Raw genomic sequence first — 24,222 nt, forward strand, 5'->3', positions numbered from 1 at the left:
TACATTAATACAAAGTTTCGAAATATTGTATCATTAAATATTTCAATCAATGTTGCTTTTTTTGTACACTTGGTAACAAGTCTTATTATATTTAAAAGAAGAAAAACACATCTGCAAACTTTTTCCCGATTGCAAAGGCTGGCTTGGAGGTTCGAACCTGGTTTACTATTTCCCGAAGATACCCGAAGTTGGACTTTGAAAATTTTTGCCTCAAAACACCAATAAAGAATGCGCTCAACCTTTTTGAGACAAGGTGTACATGAAACAATGTAGCCCATATTTTTTATGTGAAGTACAAGAAAAATATTGTACATTTTGCTTTAGCAAGTAGAAAAGTAAAGAGAAAATCGGATATTAAATACTACATTTCGGTATGGTTCTTTCTTTTCGCTATTTAGGAACATCGATATCTTGGCATAAGTTGTAGCAAAATTTCGGAAACTTTGAAGTACTAGTTTCAGTATCTTTTACATTCTAGTCTGATACTAGGCATTCCGCCCACTGACTGTATTTCACCATAAATAGTACTTACCCTGTTATTCTCCCAGCCCGTTCTCAAATGTTAAAACTAATAACATTTATTCTTATTACTTTCAGATTTGTTTGTCCTCATTTAACATGAAACACTGAAAGTTTTAAATCTCCAACTTGAACAGTACTTTGTTTGCGACAAGCCTTTTTATTAGTTCAAGTTTGCTTCTAAATTGAAAATGGAAACAAAATACGAACCAGTTAAACTTGAAATGAATACAGAAAACGAGTCATTAGAGGAATGTAATTATGAACTATGTACTAGTAACGTTAATGATCAAAAAGATCCTCTTGCAATACATATAGAATGTAAGAAAGAAGAAAGTGCAATCGAAGGAGAGAATATAGCTTCAGAAAGTAATGAGGATGAAACAATATCAGACTGGAAATTAACTTCGAAAGCAATATGTTTAGTTAAGTGTTCATCAACAGCAGAAGTACTAGTAAATGCCACAAGTTTTCACAGTAGCATCAAACCAAAGTCCTCCGATTTTACACACAGCACGACAGAGTCATGCAGTCACATCTCGGCCAATATTGGAGATAGGAACGATCACGAAGAAAGGATTGAAGAAGATGATAATCGAAAAGCAAGTAACAATGCTGAGGCCCTCAGGTACGTTCAAATGCATTTATTTCATCAGATCTATATCTGCATATATATTTCTCTTCAACACTTGCAATACTTAGTTAAATATTTTTTCGTTTACACTAAACTGAGTTAATGGAGTTGTTATAATTTGAATACACAAAATAATGCAATCTAATGCTTAGCTTTGTAAGAGGTGAGACAGTTCGGTAGTGAAGTAAGTATCCAAACGTAGCGGAAAATCGGTATAAACCTTCTTTTCTAGAAAGCCTTGAGTGTCAGGATTAAGTACTGACACGCTTCTGACTAACGTCAACAGCTATTCTTATAAAACAATGTTTATAAGTAAAACGATCACTTGTTAATACTTTAAACAATATATAAAACTACTCTTAAGTCTCAAGACTATTTAATGTTCGAGTCTCCTGAAACACTAACTGCGATAGGGTGTATATTTATTTTGGGCGAGAAAATTTGGTCATATCTTTTATATTATTAGTAACTCTAATTCACTGTCTAGAATGTAACTTTCCCTCTAATTCGAAATACTTTCATGATCCAAAAACTCGTACTTTTGTGTTCGTTTACTTATCGGTTCTGAAACTGTAACATTTTGTATATACAAAATCCTTAATAAGGAAGAATGTCAAATACAGATCACATGAAGAAATTATCGACCACTCCATCACCAATAGGTGTTATCTTTACGAAGCCCTTTCACTTATTTTTTTGGTTCTAATTTTGATGTAGGTCGTAACATGAACGAACTGCTACTAGACCAACTACAAATTCAGCTTTTGTAAATAAATTATTGTAATATCTGGCTGAATCAACTTCACTGCTAAAGGTTCGTGTCTCAGAAATTTACATCTTACGATAGCAGGTGTTATCATTACCTTCTACCGCGGCCAAATCTTAGAGACAAATAGGTTTTTGTTGCTAATTTGTATAACATATGCCGGCAAAATAATCATTAATACCCTTAATTAATGCTTTCGGCTGGTCTGTTCTGTGAACAGTGACCATTTTGCGGGGCCACGATGGCTGATTCGTAGAGTGATCACTTCTGGGACGGAAGGCCCGGATTCTATCCCTAAATCCCGACAAGTAGGTTCTGTAGTGTTCGAGCATCGTTTGTTTGGGTTTCTCGGAATTCTCTTCTGCCTCCTACTTTCCTCATTCCGGCCATGCCATGCATCTAATCCTCATCCTCATGTAAATGTATATATATATATATATATATATATATATATATATATATATCCAGGGTTAGTTTAAAAGAAATAGACAAGTTGTACTATGTATAAAATGTTACGAATTTTTAGAGCAGAAAAATTTTAACTGCAGTTCATGCGTACATGTAGTTTTTTCTTTTGATTCAGTGATGGGTGTGTAACGTAAGCGGCCTTGTCGTCGAACTTGACCTTGACGTGGCTTTCAGGCATATGGCGAGTCAAATTGAGAATGCGTTCTGTGTTCTGGAATATGCCAAGACAAATTCAGTTACTGTAGTGCAACGTCATTTTAGGACAAAATATGTTAAACAACCACCCACACGGCAGTCCATTTATGACTGAGTGCATAAATTTGAAGAAACAGGTTGTCTGTGTAAGAAGAAATCCAGGGAAGACCTTCAGTGCCAAATGAAACATTTGAGCGAGTTCATGCGAGCTACACTCGCAGCCCGAGGTAAACAACGACACATAATAGGAAAGGAACTTGATATGCCTCAAAAGACTATTTCGAATATTCTACGCAAACGTCTCCAGTTCTATCCATATCGATTGCAATTACTTCAAAGTCTCAGTCAAAGTGACAAACAGCAATGTTTAAATTTTTCTGTGTTCATGCAAAATCTTTGTGAAGAAAAAGATGAATTTCTTAACTGCTTACATTTAGGGACGAATGAACCTTTCACATTAGTGGTATCGTAAACACACATAACGTGCGTATACGTGGAAGTGAAAACCCTCACGAGATTGTGAAGCAGGTTAGGGACTCCCCAAAGGCTTACGTGTTTTGACTGTACTGCCCAAAAAGGTTTATGGACGAGTCTTTTTCCAAGGGGAAACCGTTACTGGAAGAATGTATTTGGACATGTTGCAACTTTGGTTCATGCCACAGCTTGAAGAAGATAGTGTCAATTTCATATTCCCACCACACTGGCATTCCGATATAAGAGGTTAGCTTGAAGAAGTTCTTCCTAGGCGGTAAATTGGCCGCTCAAATGATGAGAACTTGGCTATGACTGAATAGCTACCACGAAGTCCAGACCTCACACCGTGTCATTACTTTCTGTGGGATTTCTTAAAAGATAAGGTGTGTGTTCTCCCCTCCCTCAGAGTTTGACGCAACTGAAAGAACGACTCAGAGACGTTGTTGCATTGGTGGACAGTCAGACTTTGATGCGTGTTTGCGATGAATTCGACTACAGGATGTAAGCAAAGATTCACACATAAAACATTTGTAGTTGTACCACAAAAACTTCCAGATGTACCCTACAACTTAAGAAAGTTATGTCACCATGCCATTAAAGGTTCATTTGGGGAACATTAAAGTTGTCTATTTCTTTAAGGCTAACCGTGTATTAATATCTTATATAATTGCTGCTATTACGGTACGCAGTCGCTCTGGCATACTTGCAACAAGCGAATAACAGTAATCAGGCCTAAGTCGGTAATATTTCACATCTCGATCACATGCGCATCTAGAACTTCTTATTTCATGTCTTGTAGTCTTTCCTACTACTCCTGCACCCTGAAAGACCACAAATGTTCGAGTGGGTTGAAATTGGGAGATCGTGGAGAGCAATCAATTCGGATGAGCTCTGCATGTTCTTGTAGCCACGCCTGGGTTTGCCGTGGGTTATATACAGCACTGTTTTGATGCATGAATATGAACTCATCTTGGTCTGCAATTTGGCGTGAAGAGAACGTAGGAAAGTATTCTCGAGGACATCAATATATTCTCCAGTTCCAACATTGAGTAGGCCTTTTGAAATATTTTAAAGAGCTTGATCGTGTCTTTTTTATTACGAAATCTCTTCATAGTTGAAAAAGGTTAATTGATTCAAAAATAGACCTATTTCAACAATGAAGAATATACATCGTCAACACATTGTCACGTATATTGTGTTCCAACGCATCCGTCTCATCATGTTTTCAGTAATTTTACGGCATCACTGAAATAACTGAAGAGATAAGATGGTTTTTTGATATGGGACCGCTTCAGATAGATACTTGAAGTAAAGTGGTCGATTCCTAGCTAGTGACAAGAACTTTAATATCGAAACCAACAATATGTTCTATCTCCTTCAATATCACGTCTCAAAAACATTAATGTACACAATTCATGCTGACCAATATTCTAACCAAGTAAACCAAACACTATACGAGATATGGAAATCTCCTTAGGTGAGCACTTTAGCCCGGTTTCCCCTACCATTTAAACTAAATGCAAATCTGTTTGAATTCGCGGAGAACTTTTCCATTACCTGTTGCTACGAAAGAAGTGATTTTAGACCGGTAAAACTATAATGTAGACTTCGAATAATTTACGTAAAGCAATCAATAGCAAGCAAAGAGTTTACTTTCGTTCCATAAAAACTCAACTTGTGAAGCGGCTTCTGAACTCATTTTAGAAATCATAAAACCGTTGTGAGTTTCCAGTTCCATGTATTTTGTAACAATACTACAAGTGCAAATTAGCGATATTTGATTCGTGTTTTTTTTTTTTTTTTTTTTTTTGTTTCTTTGTTTTGTTTTGAAGGTAGATTTCAGATTTGGTCACGATTGTAACCCTTTTCTAGATATTTGAGAAGAAAATCGGGAGAACCTTTTCATTAGAATTCACAGGGAACCTCTCAATAGGGATTGCTGTATCTTTTCCTTAACATCTGCCGGATTTGAACTTTGCTCTCCCACTAGAAGGCGACTGCGTTAACTGTTTATCCACCGAGCTCATAGTTGAGAGAGTTGTCAACTTCCGACATATTGTTCCAACACGAATGTGAAATGAGGTCGTTAAACCAAACGATCATACAACGTCGTTATACCAAACGATTATTTTGTGCATATAATTTAGAAGTACATAACAAGTGTAATAGAAATTTAACTTAATCGAAGTGGACATAGTGTTTACGCACGTTTCAGAACAATAAACTAATAGCTGTCTACAAACAAACAAGTAATGCAAAGCTTTTGAATCTCGCAGTAAGTCGTGTATTAATATCCGGCAGCACTTGTTTCATTATCTAACAAGAAATCGCGTGTGTCTGGCTAGTGGAACCTGAGGTATGAAAAATTGTATTGTGTCTTATCTTTCTGTTGAATATACAACCATGCAAACTATTGAATGTCTAAACGGCTTTCGTCAATCCAAGTTGTAATATTCAGAGTTATATCCATTTGTGTCTTAATGATATTATTAGTAAGGGAATGCAAAGGCCGTGTCCAAACGACAAGTGCCGAATCGAAGTATGCTTATTTTCAGAACTGACGTCATCTACTGTGCGTTAAAGGTCTAAGTTCAAAAGTGCGCGAGTGCATAGTAAATACTGTGCGTAGATGTACACTACATTAGTATACTTGTGTGCTTAACATCTCGGTTTCTCGTAAAATGACCTAATAAAATTTTAAAATTTTAATAATTTATTTAGTAAATATACAAATTAGTGACAATTAATATATATTTTATGTATAGATCTTCACACTAAAAAAATAGTGCAATAGTTAAATTAATAGGAAAATAAAAATATACAAATAACAAACGTATTTATGTTCTTTGTGTATGCAATGAAATTTAAAAAAAAAGTGTAGAGAAAATAATCAAGTAATTTCTTTAATAACGCTATGAAGACATTTGTGCTTAAATATTACATAATATATGTAGCTTAATTGTGATATTTAGACTATCGGTAATGCTCCCATTTGCACGTAAATTACAAACTTTAACGACGTATAAATTAAAATGTTAATCTTTTGCATAAAGTAACTATTACCTAGATTATTCATTGCTCTATGACTGCAGCTGCAAATTCTAATTCGTAGGTAGATAAGCCTAATTTTCTAGTTTTGATTGTAAATAAACAAACGCCTTTCAAAGCTTCCATATTTTCTTGCAACTGATTTGTGTAAGAAATCGTAATATAGCAACTACCCTACATTTTGCATTTTTGACCGCTGACCAGAGGTGACACGCACGTCAAAAATTACTTTCTACGTATTCATCAAAGATTTCACAAAGTAATTCATATAATCCCATTACTGTACCCACTGTCGAACGATTGCGGACAAATAATTACTTCCGTATAATCGAACAATTAGAGCCAATACATATATATATATATATATATATATATATATATATATATATATATATATATATATATATATATATATATATACTTTATATTTTATAGATCCATCTCTTAATTTCATAAAATTTTTATTGTTACAATTTTTTTTATGGTTGTGTTTAGACGAAGGGATTTGTAAAATCCCAAAGCTACTTCACAATACTTGCAATAAAATCCCGAAGCTACTTCACAACAGTGTCATGGGCGCCCTAACCACCATGCTACTCTACTCCTGGTAGATTAATAAATATTTCCTCGCGGAAGCATGCTTAATGAAATAGAACTTCGTATAGTTTAGCGGTTTTTATGCTGTTCCGAATTTCTGTGCACATAACACACACGCAAAAACACACACACACACACACACATATATATATATATATATATATATATACAACCCGTTATTGTTGTTGAAACCTTATAATTAAAAATTACATTTAATGTGGCATCCACCGTTTTATGACGACTGTATACGGTCGCCGTATCATTTTTCATGCTTTTCCTACTCTTCATTCTTCAGACTGCAGCCACCGCTTGTCTACAGTAAACTTATACGGTCGTCAGTGTAAATTACATTCCTCATGCTCCTCATATGCCAAGTTATCAAAAAAAAACTTACTTGAAAAAAATTCCACTGGTAACCATAAAACATACGAAATATGAAAACCGTATAAATTTTTTAGTTCGAGTACATTCCGCTTATAGCATTTCGATCGGAAACTGTATACGTATATGGCAGACAGCGAATCCATAGTAGCGGCATTGTTGCAACAAACGCGACTGTTGGTACTCTTGCCTGGCTGTTTGAAACGGCTTTTAATTATTTCATAGGAGGGAATAGCGAGAGTGAACTAAAAGCAGCCTTGCCAGGCACACGTTATCTATGATTCTCTCTCTCTCTCTTTTCATATGCCTCAGCCCCTGTGTATGATTTCATTCCACAGGAAGTAGTTGGTTAAGTATTCGTGACGTCATACCGCGAAGAATGTAAGCTAACAAAAGACATATTCCACGCTAAAGAAAGACATAGTCTTCGAGGTTGCTGAGCTCAATGGTGAAACTTAAGATCTCGTGTACTTTCAAATTTATCTTTCATCTGCTAAGAAAAGGGACCATAACAGAGGAATCATCAATTAAAAATGTAAAAATAATTTTAAAAAATCACCGATATTAATGTACGTCCATTTAGACACCGCCCCACCTTTTCAGACTTAATCCGAAATGGTCTCAATCGTTTGTACATCGTTTGTACAGAGACATGCAGGTGAAATTTTCGTTTGTACACAATTAGGGGCGCCGCTAGAACGAAAACAAAGTGGGGCTGTCTAAATGGTAGCCCTCCACGATGTCCAATTCAATCACAAATTGTCGCAATCGTTTGTACATCGTTTGTACAGAAATGTGCAGGGGAAATTTTCGTTTGTACACAATTAGGAGGGCCTCCAGTACGGAAACAACTGTCTAAATGGTAGCCCCCATCTTGTCCAATTCAATCACAAATTATTGCAATCGTTTGTATATCGTTTGTACACCCACGTGCAAGCGAAATTTTCGTTTGTACACAATTAGGGGCTCCGCCAGAACGAAAGCAAAGTGGGTGCTGTCTAAATGGTAGCCCCTACCATGTCCAATTTAATCACAAAATGTCGCAATTGTTTGTACATCGTTTGAACAGAAATGTGCAGGCGAAAGTTTCGTTTGTACACAAATACGGGCATTGCCAGAACGAAAATAAAGTGGGGTGCTGTCTAAATTGTTGCCCCCCAACATGTCCAATTCAATAACAAATTGGGGCCGCGGTGGCTCAGTGGTAGAGCGTTCACCTCTGGTGCTTGGGGTCCCGGGTTCGATCCCAGCCCACGCCAAGTGGACTTTGTGGTGGACAAACACCATGTGCGTGGGTTTTCTAGGGGTTCTCCCGTTTCCTCCCACTTTCTTCATTCCACCATTTCATTCATTACTCATCATCACCGTCTCCTTTAGCCTAACCGGCATAAGCGTGGGACGTAAAACTCAAAGATTTCATTTCACTTTTCATTTCAATAACAATTGTCGAAATCGTTTGTACAGAAATGTGCGTTCGAAATTTTCGTTTGTACACACAATTGGGCGCCACCAGAACGAAAACAAAGTGGGGGGCCCCATTACTGTCGCACTTGTTTGTATGTCCTTGTACAGAAATGTGCTGGCGAAATTTTCGTTTTTACACCATTAGGAGCGCTGCTAAATCGATAACAAAGAATAGGCTGCCTAATTGGTAGCCCCTACCCACGTTTGGTTTTAAAGAAAATTATCTCAATCGTTTGTATATCGTTTGTACAGTAACGTGCAGGTAAAATTTTTGTCTGTACTAAATAATATATGGAGGTGAGTATTTTTAATATTTGACCTAGAACTGAAGTAAAGGGGTGGGGATTGCAATAATTATAATTATGTATATATCTCGGAATTGCTCAAAGTTAGAGATATGAAAGTTGTTACTTCGACTTCTCATTTCAAATGTTAAACGAGTGTATCGTGTTTTAACTTTTTTTAATACTTAACCTAGAAACAAAGAAAGGGGGTGGGGCTAAGGCTGTGTATTATCGTTTTTGCTGTTTAGCTATCAACGTTAACCGGTTTGAATAACGGTTGGTGAGATTTGAAATGGTACCTATTATTAGAACGCTAAATCGATTGCAAAACACCAGTTGTCGCTGTCTTCTATTCCGATACTCGTGAATCTACTCTGAATATATTAGGTGGAGTGGGTGAAACATGTTTGGACTTTAAAAATACCGTAGTTGGGTAGAAACCGAAGGAGAGTAGAAACCGAGGGACAGTCTGTGAACCGAACTCTGAAGTTCTCGATTTGCAAAGCGTGAAACACAAACTGTGCGAGTCCTTATTATACCCATTTAAACATTAATTTATTTCTATATGCCACTCTATGTCGGTAAGGGCTGAACTTGGACTTAAAATGCCATTGTGAATGTCACTATTCATCTCAGTCATCCCGGAAACTATTCCTTCGACACTAATATCGTCTGTTTTCGATTATTCCTCCCTCTGAACCCGCAATATGATGGAGGCTAAAATGGTATTTAAATGGCATCAAAAGTATCATTATTCTTCTCAGACCCAATGAACTATGGATTCGACACGTTACTTTTACATGTAATCCCCATCACTTCTAGGAGGTCAGAGAGAGTTCGCAAAATGTAGCGATCTTTATTAATTAGACGATAGGCCACTTATTCACCGAATTTGATTTAGATCTGAGCAGAAGTTACCAAGATATAGACTATCGCATACACACTTGTCAGCACCCATACTTTAGAGCTACCATATTTTTTGAAAACAAAAAAAGGATATCTTACAAATTAGTAGTAAATATTGCATTTTGTATTAATTTTATCTTTCTAATTTTTCTACAGCATCTCACTAATTACACAACTTAAAATAATGCATTATTATAGTCCATACTTAGTCAACAATGCTAAAAATTATTATAGAAGCTGTTATACAATATAAACGCAATCAATAAACATACACTATTTAAGCAAAAATTATATTTTCAATATTATTACACATACCACCTCACATGTTCTTTACATCTCTATTAAGAAAAAAAATCCAGATTTATGAAGTTGTTTCCAAATTTCAATGGACTGATTTATTTTTGTTAACCTAAAATACAGGCGAACTAAAAGAAAGCAATTTGAATAATTGTTTTTCTGAAGCAGAAAAAATGTGTTTTCGGGACTGGTCTGCAACGTTACAAGAATTTGTCGCCAGCTCGGAGTATACATTCCTACTTTTGGTGATCAGAGTGCCAGTTAGGAGGATTTAAACATTGCATGTTATATCCGGGTAAGCAGCGATTGGAATAATAATAAAGATTAGAATGAAATTGTCCCTATAGTATTGTCAGAATCGAAGGCAAAAGGAATAAATCGATTTCATTATCTTTTCAGAGCTTTTGATATGTAATTAATAAAAAAAAAAGAAACAGGACAAGAAGGAAAATTTCTGGACACCGGGACAAATTTTAAGAAACCGGGACGTATGGTAGCCTTACATACTTATTTGCATGCGGAGTGTCAGTACTAAGCCACTACGTAGCAGAGTTGAAACCAAACATCGTAAATAGGTTGCCAAATCTGGAAAACAAAATTACCGGCACAACCTCAAAATTCTCTGTACAAATGAGAAACTGAAGACTGTATTGATCATTATTGTATTTACCAACAATTGACACTTTTTTTATAATTATCGAAACAGATGAATAACACTGTATATTAATCTTTACGTAAGAATTGTTGATTCATAAAATGAAATTTACTCTATAAACTTACACTTCAACCAAAGGAAATTGCTTTACAAAGTCATTTTCTACTCTCAATAGATATATAAAATTCTTTTACAATAAAATCTAAGTGTTATCAAATTTCTTATGTTAAATAAATAAATAAAAAAAACCGCCATAGATTAGAAAAAATATCGATAATGTATAATACAACGGAAATTTGTTTGTAAAGGCACTGTTGAAAAATTTCGATGTTCAATGTTATATTCTGGATTGCAGATTCCAAAATATCGGTCAAAAGGGGGCTAATTTAAGTTTGTACCGGTCACCGGTCTTAATCAAAATTACAGCAATAATCCTAGCCAGGCTGGTGAAATACCGGCCAGTTGGCAACCCTACTCGTAAATCAGAATGCTGAATGCACCAAAATACTTCACTATGCATTCTATAGTTTTTGCAAAATGAGTTTAATGAAGATGATCCCATAAAACAAGATACTGTGTTATAATTTTGCCTTTAACAGTCTACTTTGTGAATATGTTATATCTTCCACTTATCAATTTCCTGTACGAGATGAGGATAACGGTTTCTGCGCAAGGTAGAAAGAAAAAAATCGCATTTTCTCATAAGGATTCAGCACACGTAAGAAATAATGAATAAGTTTAATAATAGTAAGAGCCGAGGAGTGATAAACTAACTCAGCAATAATGATTGTAAGTAAGTTATAAAAATACATATAAAAAAAATTAGATTCCAACATGATCAATGTAATGAATCACACAATAGTGTGAACATACCAATCGACACAATAGTGTGTACAAAGTCTTGTTAGTAAATACTCCATTGTATGTGACACATTTCTTTAATGTTCCACTAACCAGTAATTTTCAAAATTGATTGATTCTACACTATTATTATTATTATTATTATTATTATTATTATTATTATTATCTTAGGACTAGCAGATGGTCCAACGTGCTACTGTGCACGATATTTTGTCTTCATCCTGAGTCTTTAATATAGAATAAATCCAAAATCGCGAATTTTCTGAGCATTTTTGTGAACCCCATTCCTTACTTTTTAGGTTAAGTGTCAGAAAACGTTAAAACACGATACACTGGTTTAATATCTGAAATAAGAAGTCGAAGCAACAACTTTCACATGTCTAACTTTCAGCAATACCGAGATATCCCGAGAGCAATCCTCATCCCTTTTCTTCAATTCTAGGTCAAATATTAAAAATACTCACCTCCAAATATTATTTAGTACAGACGAAAATTTTACCTGCACATTTCTGCACAAACGTTGTATAAACGATCGCGAAAATTTGTGGTTTAGTCGAACATGGAGGGGCTACCACTTAGACAGCTCCTCTTTGTTTTCGTTCCGTCGACGCCCCTGATAGCGTAGAAACAAAACTTTTGCCTGCACATTAGTGTACAAATGATGTACAAACGATTGCGACAATTTGTCATAGAATTAGACATGATGGGGGGCTATAATTTAGACTGCCCCACTTTGTTGTCGTTCTGGCGGCGCCCCTAATTGCGTACAAACGAAAATTTCGCTTGCACATTTCTGTATAAACAATGTAGAAACGATTGCGACAATTTGTGATTGAATTGAACATGGTGGGGTGCCTATCATTTAGACTGGCCCCGCTTTGTTTTCGTTCCGACGGCGCCCCTAAATGTGAACAAACCAAAATTTCACCTGCACATTTCTGTACAAACGATTGCAACAATTTGTGATTGAATTGGACAGGTGGGGGCTACCATTTAGACAGCCTCCCAGTTTGTTTTCTTTCTGGCGGCGCCCGTAATTGTGTACAAACGAAAATTTCACCAGCACATTTCTGTACAAACGATTGAGACCATTTCCGTTTTAGTCTGAAAAGGTGGGGGGCTGCCTAAATGGACGTTATTAGTGTCAAGTCCATAGTTTTTGCGGTTGCTGAGACCAATGCTGATACTCCGATCGCATTAAAAGGGGAGCGCAGTGGCTCAGTGGTTGAGCGTTCACCTCCAGTGCTTGGGGTCCCTAGTTCGATCCCACCTTATGCCGTGTGGACTTTGTGGTGGACAAACACCGTGCTCGTGGGTTTTCTCGGAGTTCTCCCGTTTCCTTCCACTTCCGTCATTGCAGCACTTTCATTCATCTCTAATCGTCACTGTCTCCTTTAGCCTAACCGGCATAAGCGTGGGACGTAAAACTTAAAGCTTTCATTTTTTTTCGATCGCAATAACTTCTAAAATTACCTCGTTCGGCTGCGGGACGCGGTTACCGGGGAGGATACCGAGACATGTAAAAATAATCCAAAATGACCTATATTACTGTCAAATCCATTGTCGTTGAAGTCGCTGAGCTCAATGATGAAACTCAAGATTGTGTTTACTTTGAAATTTAGCCCCCATCAGCTAAGGAACAGGGGCAACAATAGAGGGGCATCGAGACATGCAAAGATAATCCAAAATGACCAATGTTAGTGTCAAATACATAGTTTCTGCGATCGTTGAGATCAATCGTGAAACTCTGATCGCGTTAACTTTCAAATTAACTGCATTCGGCTGCGGGCCGCGGATCACCGGAGTAGTACTACAAAATGACACGATATTTTTTCTTTTCGTTGTGCAGTTTATTTATAATGATGTATCTGACCAATGCGAAGAATGGGTATTTCAGCTTGTTATGTGTAAGAAATTTTCAGAAACTACTGAACGTATTTCAAAAATTGTTTCACTGTAGGAAAACTTACCTAATGACAGTAATGATACGCTATATTTTATCCCGAAAAATGAGCCACTGACGCTGGGGCCGTTGTTTTTGTTTCAATATATATAAAAGAAATTTTCATTAACTAATGAACTATTTTCGAAAATGCTTTCGCTGTTGGAAAACTTGTCTAACGCCAGTGATGATAAGCTACATTTTTCCCGGAAAATGGGTCCTCGGGCACTGGAAGCGCCATTTTTGATTTATTATATAGGTCTACCCAGGTATATATGATTTTAAAAAACTATTCAACCGATTTCAACAATACAGAAAAACACGGACACTAAGCATTAACACGAAGTTAAAAAATGTGTTTTTTTGGTCTACTGTAATGGATGCTTTACAGCTCTGTGCGTCCTTTCACTACTTATGGTAGTATACAATCTGGGCTAGTTACTTTTTTCGCTGACTTATTTATTGCCTGTTCTCTCTCATTTCTATCTGAGAAACCGATAGGCTATCCACGCAGTTATCAAAATTACTAATTCCCATTCCCATAGGTATGCATCCTTTAAACTCCTCCTTATGTACACCCAACTAAAATAGTCTGCAAAACAGTCGGCTCTCTCTTCGACAGACATCTCGGTATCAATTTTTTTGACAATAAGCATCATTCCCCTTCCTTATTGTTGAATAATATATTGGATATCAAGAGAAGTAAAGCTGCTGAAAGTAGCTGATACGTTGTCTTACAATATGTAAAGATAAGTGCTGTATGAAGACAATTTTAATATATGACGGCCATATTGGTAAAGTTAACAGAACTAGTAAGCACTTCGGTTTGCTAAAAGTTTATTTGATGGTTTATCAATGATGAAAATAAAATTCTACAAAATTCCCATATAGATTGAATTATTAAAGTCTGAAACCTATGCAAAGAATTTCAACAACGGTCATTTTGAGAAATCGTGGTCATATTGGTTAACCATATATATGTGGGTTTGTTTACGTTTGAAACGTTATTTTATTCTTAACCAATTGCAGCAGAAGAAAAAGACAACCCTATGTCGAGGGCCATTTTGGAAATGGCGATCATATTTCAGTTCTATCGAGAAATTCGTGTGGCTTCATATCAGCTTTTTTTTTTTTTACCTGCTTATGTACAAAAGGATTTATTTGCTTCTTTAAGTGTTGTAATTTAACATTCTCACATGAGAATGCCGCTCTATTATATCTCCATATTAGGAAATGGCGCCTATACATACGTAGGTTTCAAGTTGTTGCAAAGTCCTTTTTTTATTCTTTGCCAATACTTAGAGAGAAACGTTAGAGAAGTCTGACATCAATTAGGTTATATGCAAAATTGTGTGAAGGAAGTCTCAGGAAGGAGGTCATTTTGAAAATAGTGACCATTTTGGATTTCTAGTAAGAAATTCGACTGGCTTTATTTCAATTTTTGATGCATGTTTGGATACCTACTTATATGTGAAAAGATTTAAGCACAACACGGTACTTCAACTATCAAATTATGATTAAATTTAAATGAAATTCAAATGTTTTAATTTTGAAAAATGACTAGTTGGGGAAATAGATAAGAGAGAGAGATAGATTATGATTAAAAGATAAAGGATGAGCACTAGCCTGACAAATCCGATTAGACTGGGGTCGTCTTGGTCATTTGGATGATGAATGGTTTTCTCCGGAGGAGCCTGGATGTTCTTGAATCAGCCAACAACTGGATCTTGTTGGACTGCTGGGGGCGTCGAGTCCTCTCTGCGTTGATGCGCCTTTTAAGATGATACTCTTCTACACCTTCATGTCACTATTTAGATGTCAAATTCAAAATGTATCTGCGGCGATGAACCGGCAAAATGGTATTCTCGGGACATGGAGTGGGTCGTCCTCCAATGGTAGGATCTGCTTGCCTCCGATGATCCTGCACCTTCCTAAACTTCGTAACAAATACCACTAGTTGATGTGTCCTCCGTGGTTATGTCTGGCTGCAAGATGATGACTTGGGAGTTCAATGAATGGGGAAGTATCAGGCTGTGCGTAAGGTATGCGGAAAGTGAAGAAGAAAACTTTAGTCGTGTTTATTAACAAATATGTGATTACAGAAGCTATCTGGAAATGTACGGTACAATCTTAGTAAAAGGTTTTTATTCCTTTGGATTTTAATGAGAGTTCATGATTCTGTAGAACATAGCCGCAATTTAATAAATAATTGAATTTGGCGAAGTAATTTAAAAGTTTACACAGTTATCTCACAATCATGTCACTATACTTCATAGTATATGCAAAAATGTGAGAAGTAAGCCTGAAGAAAGAGGCAATTTTGGAAATGACTGCCGTATTAGATTTCGAGTGAGAAATTCAGCTGGCTTCATATCAGTTTTTGAGCAGCATTTGGATACCTATGTGTATGCTAAAGAAATTACTTGCTTTATTAAACCAGTATTTTGTTTTTTTCTTATGGGAAAGCCGCTCTATTACAACAGTCATATTAGAAAATGGCGGCCATAATTGTTACGTATACAAAGACCTGCGTGGATTTATATTCGCTGGAGAGCTTATTTCATTCTCTACTAATACATAAAGAAAAAAGTTTTAAAATTCTGATATAAAATTGGTATTTGAATAAATGTGTGAAAAAAATCTGGAAGAAGAGGCCATTTTGGAACTGGCGGTCCTATTGGATTTCTAGTGAGAAATTCGGGTGGCTCCTTTTCACATTTGATTGGCATTTGGATAGCTACTTGTGGGCAAACGATTTTGTTTCATTAAATGCAGTATTTTGATCCTGTTGTACTGAAATGCCGCTGTACTAGTTTGCACTGTCCTTCAGTTGGCTCACTGCGAAAATGTTAGAGAAGTAAGACAGAACTTAGAAATAAGAAAGAAGTTGGGGTAGGTGCTTCTTGGCCCGGTATGGAGGCAACATTTTTCGTGTAGTTTTTACGTTTCATTTGGTTCAGTGGATTACAGATGACATGGCATTATACGTAAGAAAACTGTTTATTTCACCTTTATTTTTGGAAGAGCATAATGTGTCATGAGAAGGTCGGCGGCTACAAGAGGGCAGGGCAATGGCATGGACAGCTCCACGTTGGCACCGTAACAGCAACCATCACTCAACCAATCATCGAAAGGGGCACGGTGGCTTAGTGGTAGAGCATTCACCTCTAGTTCATGAGATACTTGGTTCGATCCCAGCTCACACCAAGTGAACGTTGTGGTAGAAACTTCGTTTGCGTGGATTGTCTCGGTATTCTTCCATTTCCTCCCACTTTCTTCATTCCAACATATAATCCTTTTCTCATCTCCGTCTCCTTTAGCCTAGCCGGCATAAACTTGGGACGTAAAGCTTAACGATTTTGGCTCCCAAGTGGGTTCTGTTCTAAAAACGAGTCAGACTCGCCTCGGCCGCCAAAGCTGGCACCACAAACTGTACGCGGCCATATGTCGAAGCTCGCCGTCAGCACCCGTAGTTTTACTCATGGGGTTGTTGACAAGATATTTTCATATGAAGGGTATGGGGAAAAAAGAAGGAATGTCACAAAATTAAATTTTCGAGAAAACTGCTTTTTAATATTGGAAACCGTATACAAAATGAATAGGGTTAAATTACACGAACGATCACTTAATAAAGTTAAAGGTTACTGTGCATTCGTTTACCAGGAAGCATAATCAGAACAATGCTGCAACTGGAAAAATGTATGTTTATTGATTTGCAAAGTAAATCCCGAAAATTTGCGGAAAGAACAAGGAACGTCACATAATATGGTATGTAACGATCAGAAATGCCCAATTCACTGCTGCTAATGTGGCAGAGTCTCGTAAAATCTTTGGCTTCTAGGGTCAAAAAATCGTTTCAAAATCTGAAGATCAGTGTACTTTGGTTTTGAAATAGGAAGAAGGGTGTTGGAATCTCAAATTCTTCTTTTTCGATGATGTTGCTGTTAGAACGTCCTGTCTTGTTGGAAGCGATGGGATTGCTCAGCCAAGCGCCGTTATAAGTACTGCGATGAAAAACCAATCCAGACTTATCGCTTGATATTTTCATCTCCCTGATTTGCTGGAGTGGAAAGGAACATCTCTTCACAAATTTATCTTGAAGACATGGTGTCCATCCTTTAATGTATCTTGTTCCACAACAACAACTTTAAAGGGCTCAGGCTTCTTTCTTGCATTTTGAAGAATTGCGATCCAATTTTCTGGTAATTCCCTCCTTGACTTTTGATTAATTAAACCCATGTTTTTGTCACATTCCAAATAAGAGTGTCCCCTTATAACGAAAGTAACGTGTATTGAATCCAGTCTCTTGACATATTGAATATGATAGTGCAGAAAGCGCACAACTGTAAAGTTTTTTTTAACCTCCAGCGGAATCACAAAATATATTAACATGCCTTACATTGTTGTCCAGAAAATTTAAAAAAAAAGAAGTAAAACAAAAAAGATGAAACTTCGTCTGAACCTTTCTTCCCAATGAACTCAGGGTAAGTGAAGATGACAGAATGGTTGGATGACAGTGAATGCACATTGAATGAACACATTGACAATTGTCGCCTGTAGTAGACCTCATTTGTCGGAATGTTAGGCAGTGAAATGTTCTTTTGGAAATCAATTGATATGGCCTCCATACCATATTTGGTCCGTGACATGATGCGCGCAGATCTCTTCCTATCATAGAAGATTTGGGCTCTAGATTTGTGCAATCTGTTTTGAACTGTCAATTATCTTATCTGCTTCGCGTCAATAATTGGATCAAGACTTTTAATTTTCACTGTAAACTCGTCACAGCTACTGCACGTATCGGTACGTAGGTGGCCAAAGGAGATATTAAAATTTGTGTTGATTATTTTGCGGGATGCATCGTAAGAGACGCGAACATTGGTGAACTTATCACAGAACATAACACATTTTCAAAATATTCAAATCTTCACTCAAGTATATTTTCTTGGAGTCATGCAAGCTGTAATGGCTACATCGTCCTTAAAATGATGCAATGTGCTCCCTAACTTTGTTCGCAGTATCGTCGTCCAACTGGCGATGTTTGGATGAATATTTACCTCCTTGATCAACTGGAGGTACACCATGTTCTTTGAGATTTTTTGAATGTGCTCTAATTTCCCTTTCGTAATGCCATGCATTGATAGGAAAGTTTTAAAGCACACGGGTACTTCTTCCGTTGTTTTATGTCGCTTAATTCGTATTTTGTAGCAGAAAGAGACATCGTGATACATAGCATTAGCAGGGTTCCACGATCGTCATCTTGCAACTGGAACCAACGGTATCAGGCCGGCAAGGTACGAATTCTGTGCATCGATCGTACTAAATTCATTGAAGGCATTAATTATGCCTTGTCGTTCTGCGGCTGAAGTGGCATCAAAGAATTTCAATCTCTTGCAATTGCAGTTCTCACCTACGTCGTGCGAATGCAGGCGAAGTTTTTTCATAACGTCAGACAGTCTTCCTATCTTATTTTTCTCTTCTTACTCGTTTTTCGCAGCACATCACTAGTATTTTTCTTCGCACTTGAACTCATTGTAAGGATACTCATTGTAAGGATTATCTCAACGTATTTAAACACTTTTCACCGGCATACAGTAGAAGCATCTAACTTGGTCAAAGAGGGCGCACAAACTGTTACTTCAGCAGTGCTGGTCGCCAGATGGCATTCAACATATTCTACCAAATCTTGCAGTAGGAACCACCATTTATACATATAACTACATATATTGCCAGTTTGTATATATGTTCAGGTGTTCTAATTATTACGTATAGATAAGAACTAGTTAGATTGAAACATGCACCAATCTTAAACTCTCTCTATATATATTTAACATCTCCTTAACAACCGTTTACATCACTATAGCAACGTATCAACCGAAATATATCTACCAATCTACAGATATTACCTGCATTATTTCTTTGTTCTTCTTCTTCTACAAAATGCTCGAGCACTGCTGCCCTGATTACGACGGATATATATAAAATACAACGTTATCGTTGTAGGCATCATAAGTTACAATGCATTGGACAATCCTTGTTCTTTTCCCTTCTGCGTAGGACATTCCTTGTTCTTTCCCAGTTGGTCAAATCTTTTGCCCCTTTTTACATGGACATTTCTACATCTACGCATGCATGGCATACGCAGTGAAATAGTACCAAGGGTCACCAACAAATAGGCCAAAGCACTCGTTAAAGCACAAACATGGACATTCCTAGTTTTTTCCCCTTACCCTTCATATGTGGTATTCATACTTTCATATATAAACATATGAGGTGAGGGTGGTTTGTGTCAGGAGATGTTGCTCGGATATATTATATAGAAACTTTCCAGAATTTCTTACATGAAAGCACTGGCGGATCCACGTGGGAGGCGGAGGAGAACCCCCAAAGGTCTTTTGTCTATTTTTTTAACATCCAGCATTTATCTTTGGGAAATAAAATATCGTGTTTTAGCGACCAATCCAATCTGTGTGACAAGTCTAGCGGAGTCTAATAAAATATGTGGTACTTAATACAGACATATTTGAATTGTGAATACTTCTGTCCCTAGTTCCTTGAGGTGGCCACCATAAGCCTCAAAGGAGCAATAATATGATTCATTCGTTGAATGAACAGCTGTAGAAAGGAGGACAAGTCTACTCACTCTTTGAACTAAAAATGTATATTTTAAAGTTGTGTCCTAAATGGTTATATAAATGAAATTCAAAATCAAGAAAGACGAACACAAAAAAGTTTGTAAAATTGCTTTTTTTAAAGTTATATACTCTATTATACATGATATTTGATATGTTTGTCTAACGTCAAACGATTTTGCCAGGATAGCTAAAGGAGACATGGACCTACAGATTATGGTAATCCGAACCACTTTTTTTCGTTCAACTGAAACCCCATCGGGAATCGAACGCGAAATCACCGCACCAAAGGCAAAGTGTGTTAGCCAGTGGGCCAAACGGGGGTTCATATTACATCTGAGATGAAAATAAAAGAAATAGTTAAACGTACATTTTTCTCAATTGGTAATTTCGTTGAAAGATGAGAATTTTTCCAAATTAAATTTTAATTAACATTTTTTCCCAAAACATTTGATATTATGAAATAATATTGCCAGTCGGTATGTTAAAGGAAATATAGTTTGTGTGCAATAATGAACGGAAACATCTTTTTGGTTTTACGTTTTGATATTTCGTTCATTTTATTGCATGCTTTGCTAATCGTTCAGTGAATTTCATTTTCTTTTTAATTCTTTATGCATTATAATGGCTTATATTTGATACTATATAATTTAAATTCATGTACAATATTTCTATTGAGTTTGTGTAACAGAAAGTATAGTATTGATATTTTTGTTATTACATTATTTGCCGTATTTTATTGAATAAATTGTGCATTTATCTTCACAGTGACTAGTGATTTATATGGATAAGGAGTACTCCAATATATTATATTCATACAGGATTTAAATTCACAGTTCATTTCTTCCCAAATAGCAAGAAAGCTTTCGGTCATTTGGCCCGTGATTGGCTTTTGACTTTCTATGCTTGCACTTTCAACGCATGCTTTTGTACAATCCGCGGCAAAAAACCTGCAACATGAGCATATAAGTTTATTGTGAAATGACGAAGTCTTTTGCTCCAAAATAAGTGTGCACGGGACGAGGCCGAGGTTTATCCTGGCATGATTCGTTCCACTTAGACGTTATGTTCATTCCCTGTGCTGTTAGGCGTAGTTTCACAATAAACTTACATCCTCATGTTGCAGGTTTTTTGCCGCGCATTGTACAATCTGCCTTTTCTTGTACTTGCAAGGGATGCTTTAAACACTTCGAAGAGCGTGATATTATCACGCCAGCGTAAAATGTTTGCGTTAACATTGAATGGAAAACTGAATGCAAGGTTGCGCCCATTTAACTTTGTTACAGGAATCCAGCTCGCAGCATACTTGCACGCTTTCCAATCTAACTCAATGCAAGCTTGGTCGACTTGCAATGCAAGCTTACAGGGTTTATGCGCTACTATTGTAGGTTATCTTCGAACCGCTCGTCGCTCCGGGTTCCGCTTAGTAGTACAGTACAAGGTTTAAATGCAGTAATGATTAGTATTATGCATTAGAAGGTGTATTCATTTCACTCTTCTGTACAAGATCTATGCCCTTTAGTGAGGAGGCCAGTTTTTTTTTGGGGGGGAAGTGATAATATTGTTATTTCGGGGGAACGTCACGAAATGCATGTTCGTGTAATCACTACTACAGGCAATAATATCGAGTCACTAAAACATCCTTGTAGTTCAGTTTGAATATTATATTTTTTTTCCAATTTTCAATTTGCTGAATTATGTCCTGATATAAACAGAAATTAAAGCAATATGAAAGGATTGCTTCCCTATATTTTGGCACACTTGAACACTGTGTGCCATATACTATTAAACATCATTTATAATTATAATTATTATATTATTTTTAAGCTACCAAGAAATGTACATAAAAATGCCATATAATATTTTGTTATTTCTTGACGTTGGGTATTATTCTTTATGCATGCATACTTTTGTTATCTGTTTTTGCGTAGACCGAGCCTGTCTTGTTTTTTCAACTGCTGTCCCGCAACTGTTATTTAAAATATAAATGATTAGAGAAAATTGTACATTCAAATGAACGCCATCGTCAATATAGTACAGTGAAACCTGTCAACTTGGCCACCTCTCTAAGTTGGCCACCTGCTTATCTTGGCCTAGTTCGTCTTGAACCTGCATTTTCCCATAAGATATTCGTTACTTACTACTCTATAAGTTGGCCACCTGTCTATCTTGGAAGTTGGCCACACTGAAGCAATGTTTACCCTATGATGATAATGATAAATTTACCTGCGTATCTTGGCCACAAAAATACAATTTTGTTATTTTTCTTAACTCTTTCGAATTCCCATATGAGAGGCAGATGTTCTGTATTTGTGACTGGACACAAGGAAGCATAGATTCGCACGATTTGTTCTTGGAGGTCAATGGCCAGAACACTACCCTCATAAAAGGGTGGTAAAGGAAGATGTGAATAAGAAAAAGCACGTACAGGAATTCAGGAAATGGTTGTACGTATTTGTTTACCCTGTCTGTTTTGGTAAAACCATTAGCTATATTGGCTCCTTTCATCAGTGGGAAGCTTTAGTAATTCCGGAAAATTCTCAAGGCTCAATTGTCATTTATTGGCGCCTGACTGGATGTCAAAAGGTAGCGGAGGTTTTGAGATATGAATTCCCTCAAGATTTTCTCAAAACATATTTTGCTCCGAGGGAAAAACTTCTAGTTCATTAACAAGAGGTAGTTAACTATACAATATTAGAATGTACATATCTGCCAAAAAGAATAAAGCAAATATGTCTAGAATGAACCACCATTCAGTAACAACTGAAAAGAAGTCATATAAATTGCATATGAATTTCTCAATTTATAACTTAGCTTTTCTTGTTTTCAATCTGAATAACTCATTGTGCTATAATATCAATTTTAATAAACTGCGTACATACACTTCTATTTCATGGTTCTTTGTATTATTATGTTTTCAATCCGAATAATCCAATGTACCAGACTAGTTTTCAGGAAGAGAAAGGTATGCATATATATTAAACATACTATCAAGAGCGCCGATCCTGGGGGATCGAGGGGGCCCGGGCCCCCAAAGCTCATGTGGCCCCTATTTTATTTATGAGTATACAATATTTGGTATAATTTGAGTGCAATTTGTCTTAAAATCTTCATATATATACTTTCTGCATCTGAATGCCCCCCCCCCCAAATTTACAGAGAAATCGGCCGGCGCTCTTGCATACTATAGTGATATTTTCTAGTACTGTATATTTTTATGACTACTCTATATACATTGTTTATAAGTAGTTGTCGTGCCACTGCTTATTAAAATTTTACAATCAAGTAATGCTAGAAATCCTATTCTAAAAATACAAAAATCACACTTATTTTCTGTAAGTTGGCCACTTTTCGATGGAACCGATGGTCGCCAACATAGACAGGTTTTACTGTATTTTCTTTTGTCCAAGTACTAAGACAGACTAAGTCTGATATGTCGCGGTGACTATGTGTGAAGTGAATCATGACCACTACGCCTCCGAAACAGAATTGCGTATTAAGTTGAAATCTACAGAAAGTATATAATTTCATTTAAAAAACACGCACACACACAAAATTTCGGGTCCCAAAATGGAAACTGGGAATCAGGTTTACACTAGGGATGGCCGGGGATCTTGGATCTGGGTCCGGATCTCCAATCTGGATCCGGATCTCGAATCTTGGATCTCGGATCTGGGTTCGAAATTCGGATCTGGATCCCAAATCCGGATCTCAAATCTTGATTCTTATCTAAACCCAGATCCCACCCAAATTGTGATAAATTTCAATATCTAAAATTCGCCGAAAGTATTTTCACGAAGTCCTGACAGTGAAGAAGAAAACAGAAAACTAAGACTAATATTGACAAGTCGATTTGTCTCCTTCATTCTACACTAAAGATCAAATGCTTGCCTTACTTAAAAATCTGATTTGATCCGGATGAGAATTCGAATGTCGAATCTAGGTCCACCCGGTTGCAGGACCGAGATGAAATACATACATGTTTATATTTGAAACCGGAATACAAAACTCCAATATTTAAAATTCCTCAATACACCTATTTCATTGACAGTTAAGAAAACATAAACAGTTAAGACAACTTTTGACTAGTTTTTACGTA

The 24,222-nt window shown here is 36.5% G+C and overlaps 1 protein-coding gene across 2 annotated transcripts in view; it reads left to right on the top strand.

Moving 5' to 3' along the window:
* Positions 1 to 24,222, top strand: part of LOC145675481 (uncharacterized) — a 71,183-nt gene that overhangs the window by 22,251 nt on the left and 24,710 nt on the right. For both annotated transcript variants that reach the window (XM_081745918.1, XM_081745919.1), the window contains exon 2: positions 598 to 1,147. In XM_081745918.1, coding sequence (XP_081602044.1) covers positions 711 to 1,147 — 437 coding nt within the window. In that variant the 5' untranslated portion in view covers positions 598 to 710. The remainder of the gene's footprint in view (positions 1 to 597; positions 1,148 to 24,222) is intronic.

This window comes from Thermobia domestica, chromosome 18 (assembly GCF_964235325.1).
Source record: "Thermobia domestica chromosome 18, izTheDome1.hap1.1, whole genome shotgun sequence".
NCBI classification, from domain to species: Eukaryota; Metazoa; Arthropoda; class Insecta; order Zygentoma; family Lepismatidae; genus Thermobia; species Thermobia domestica.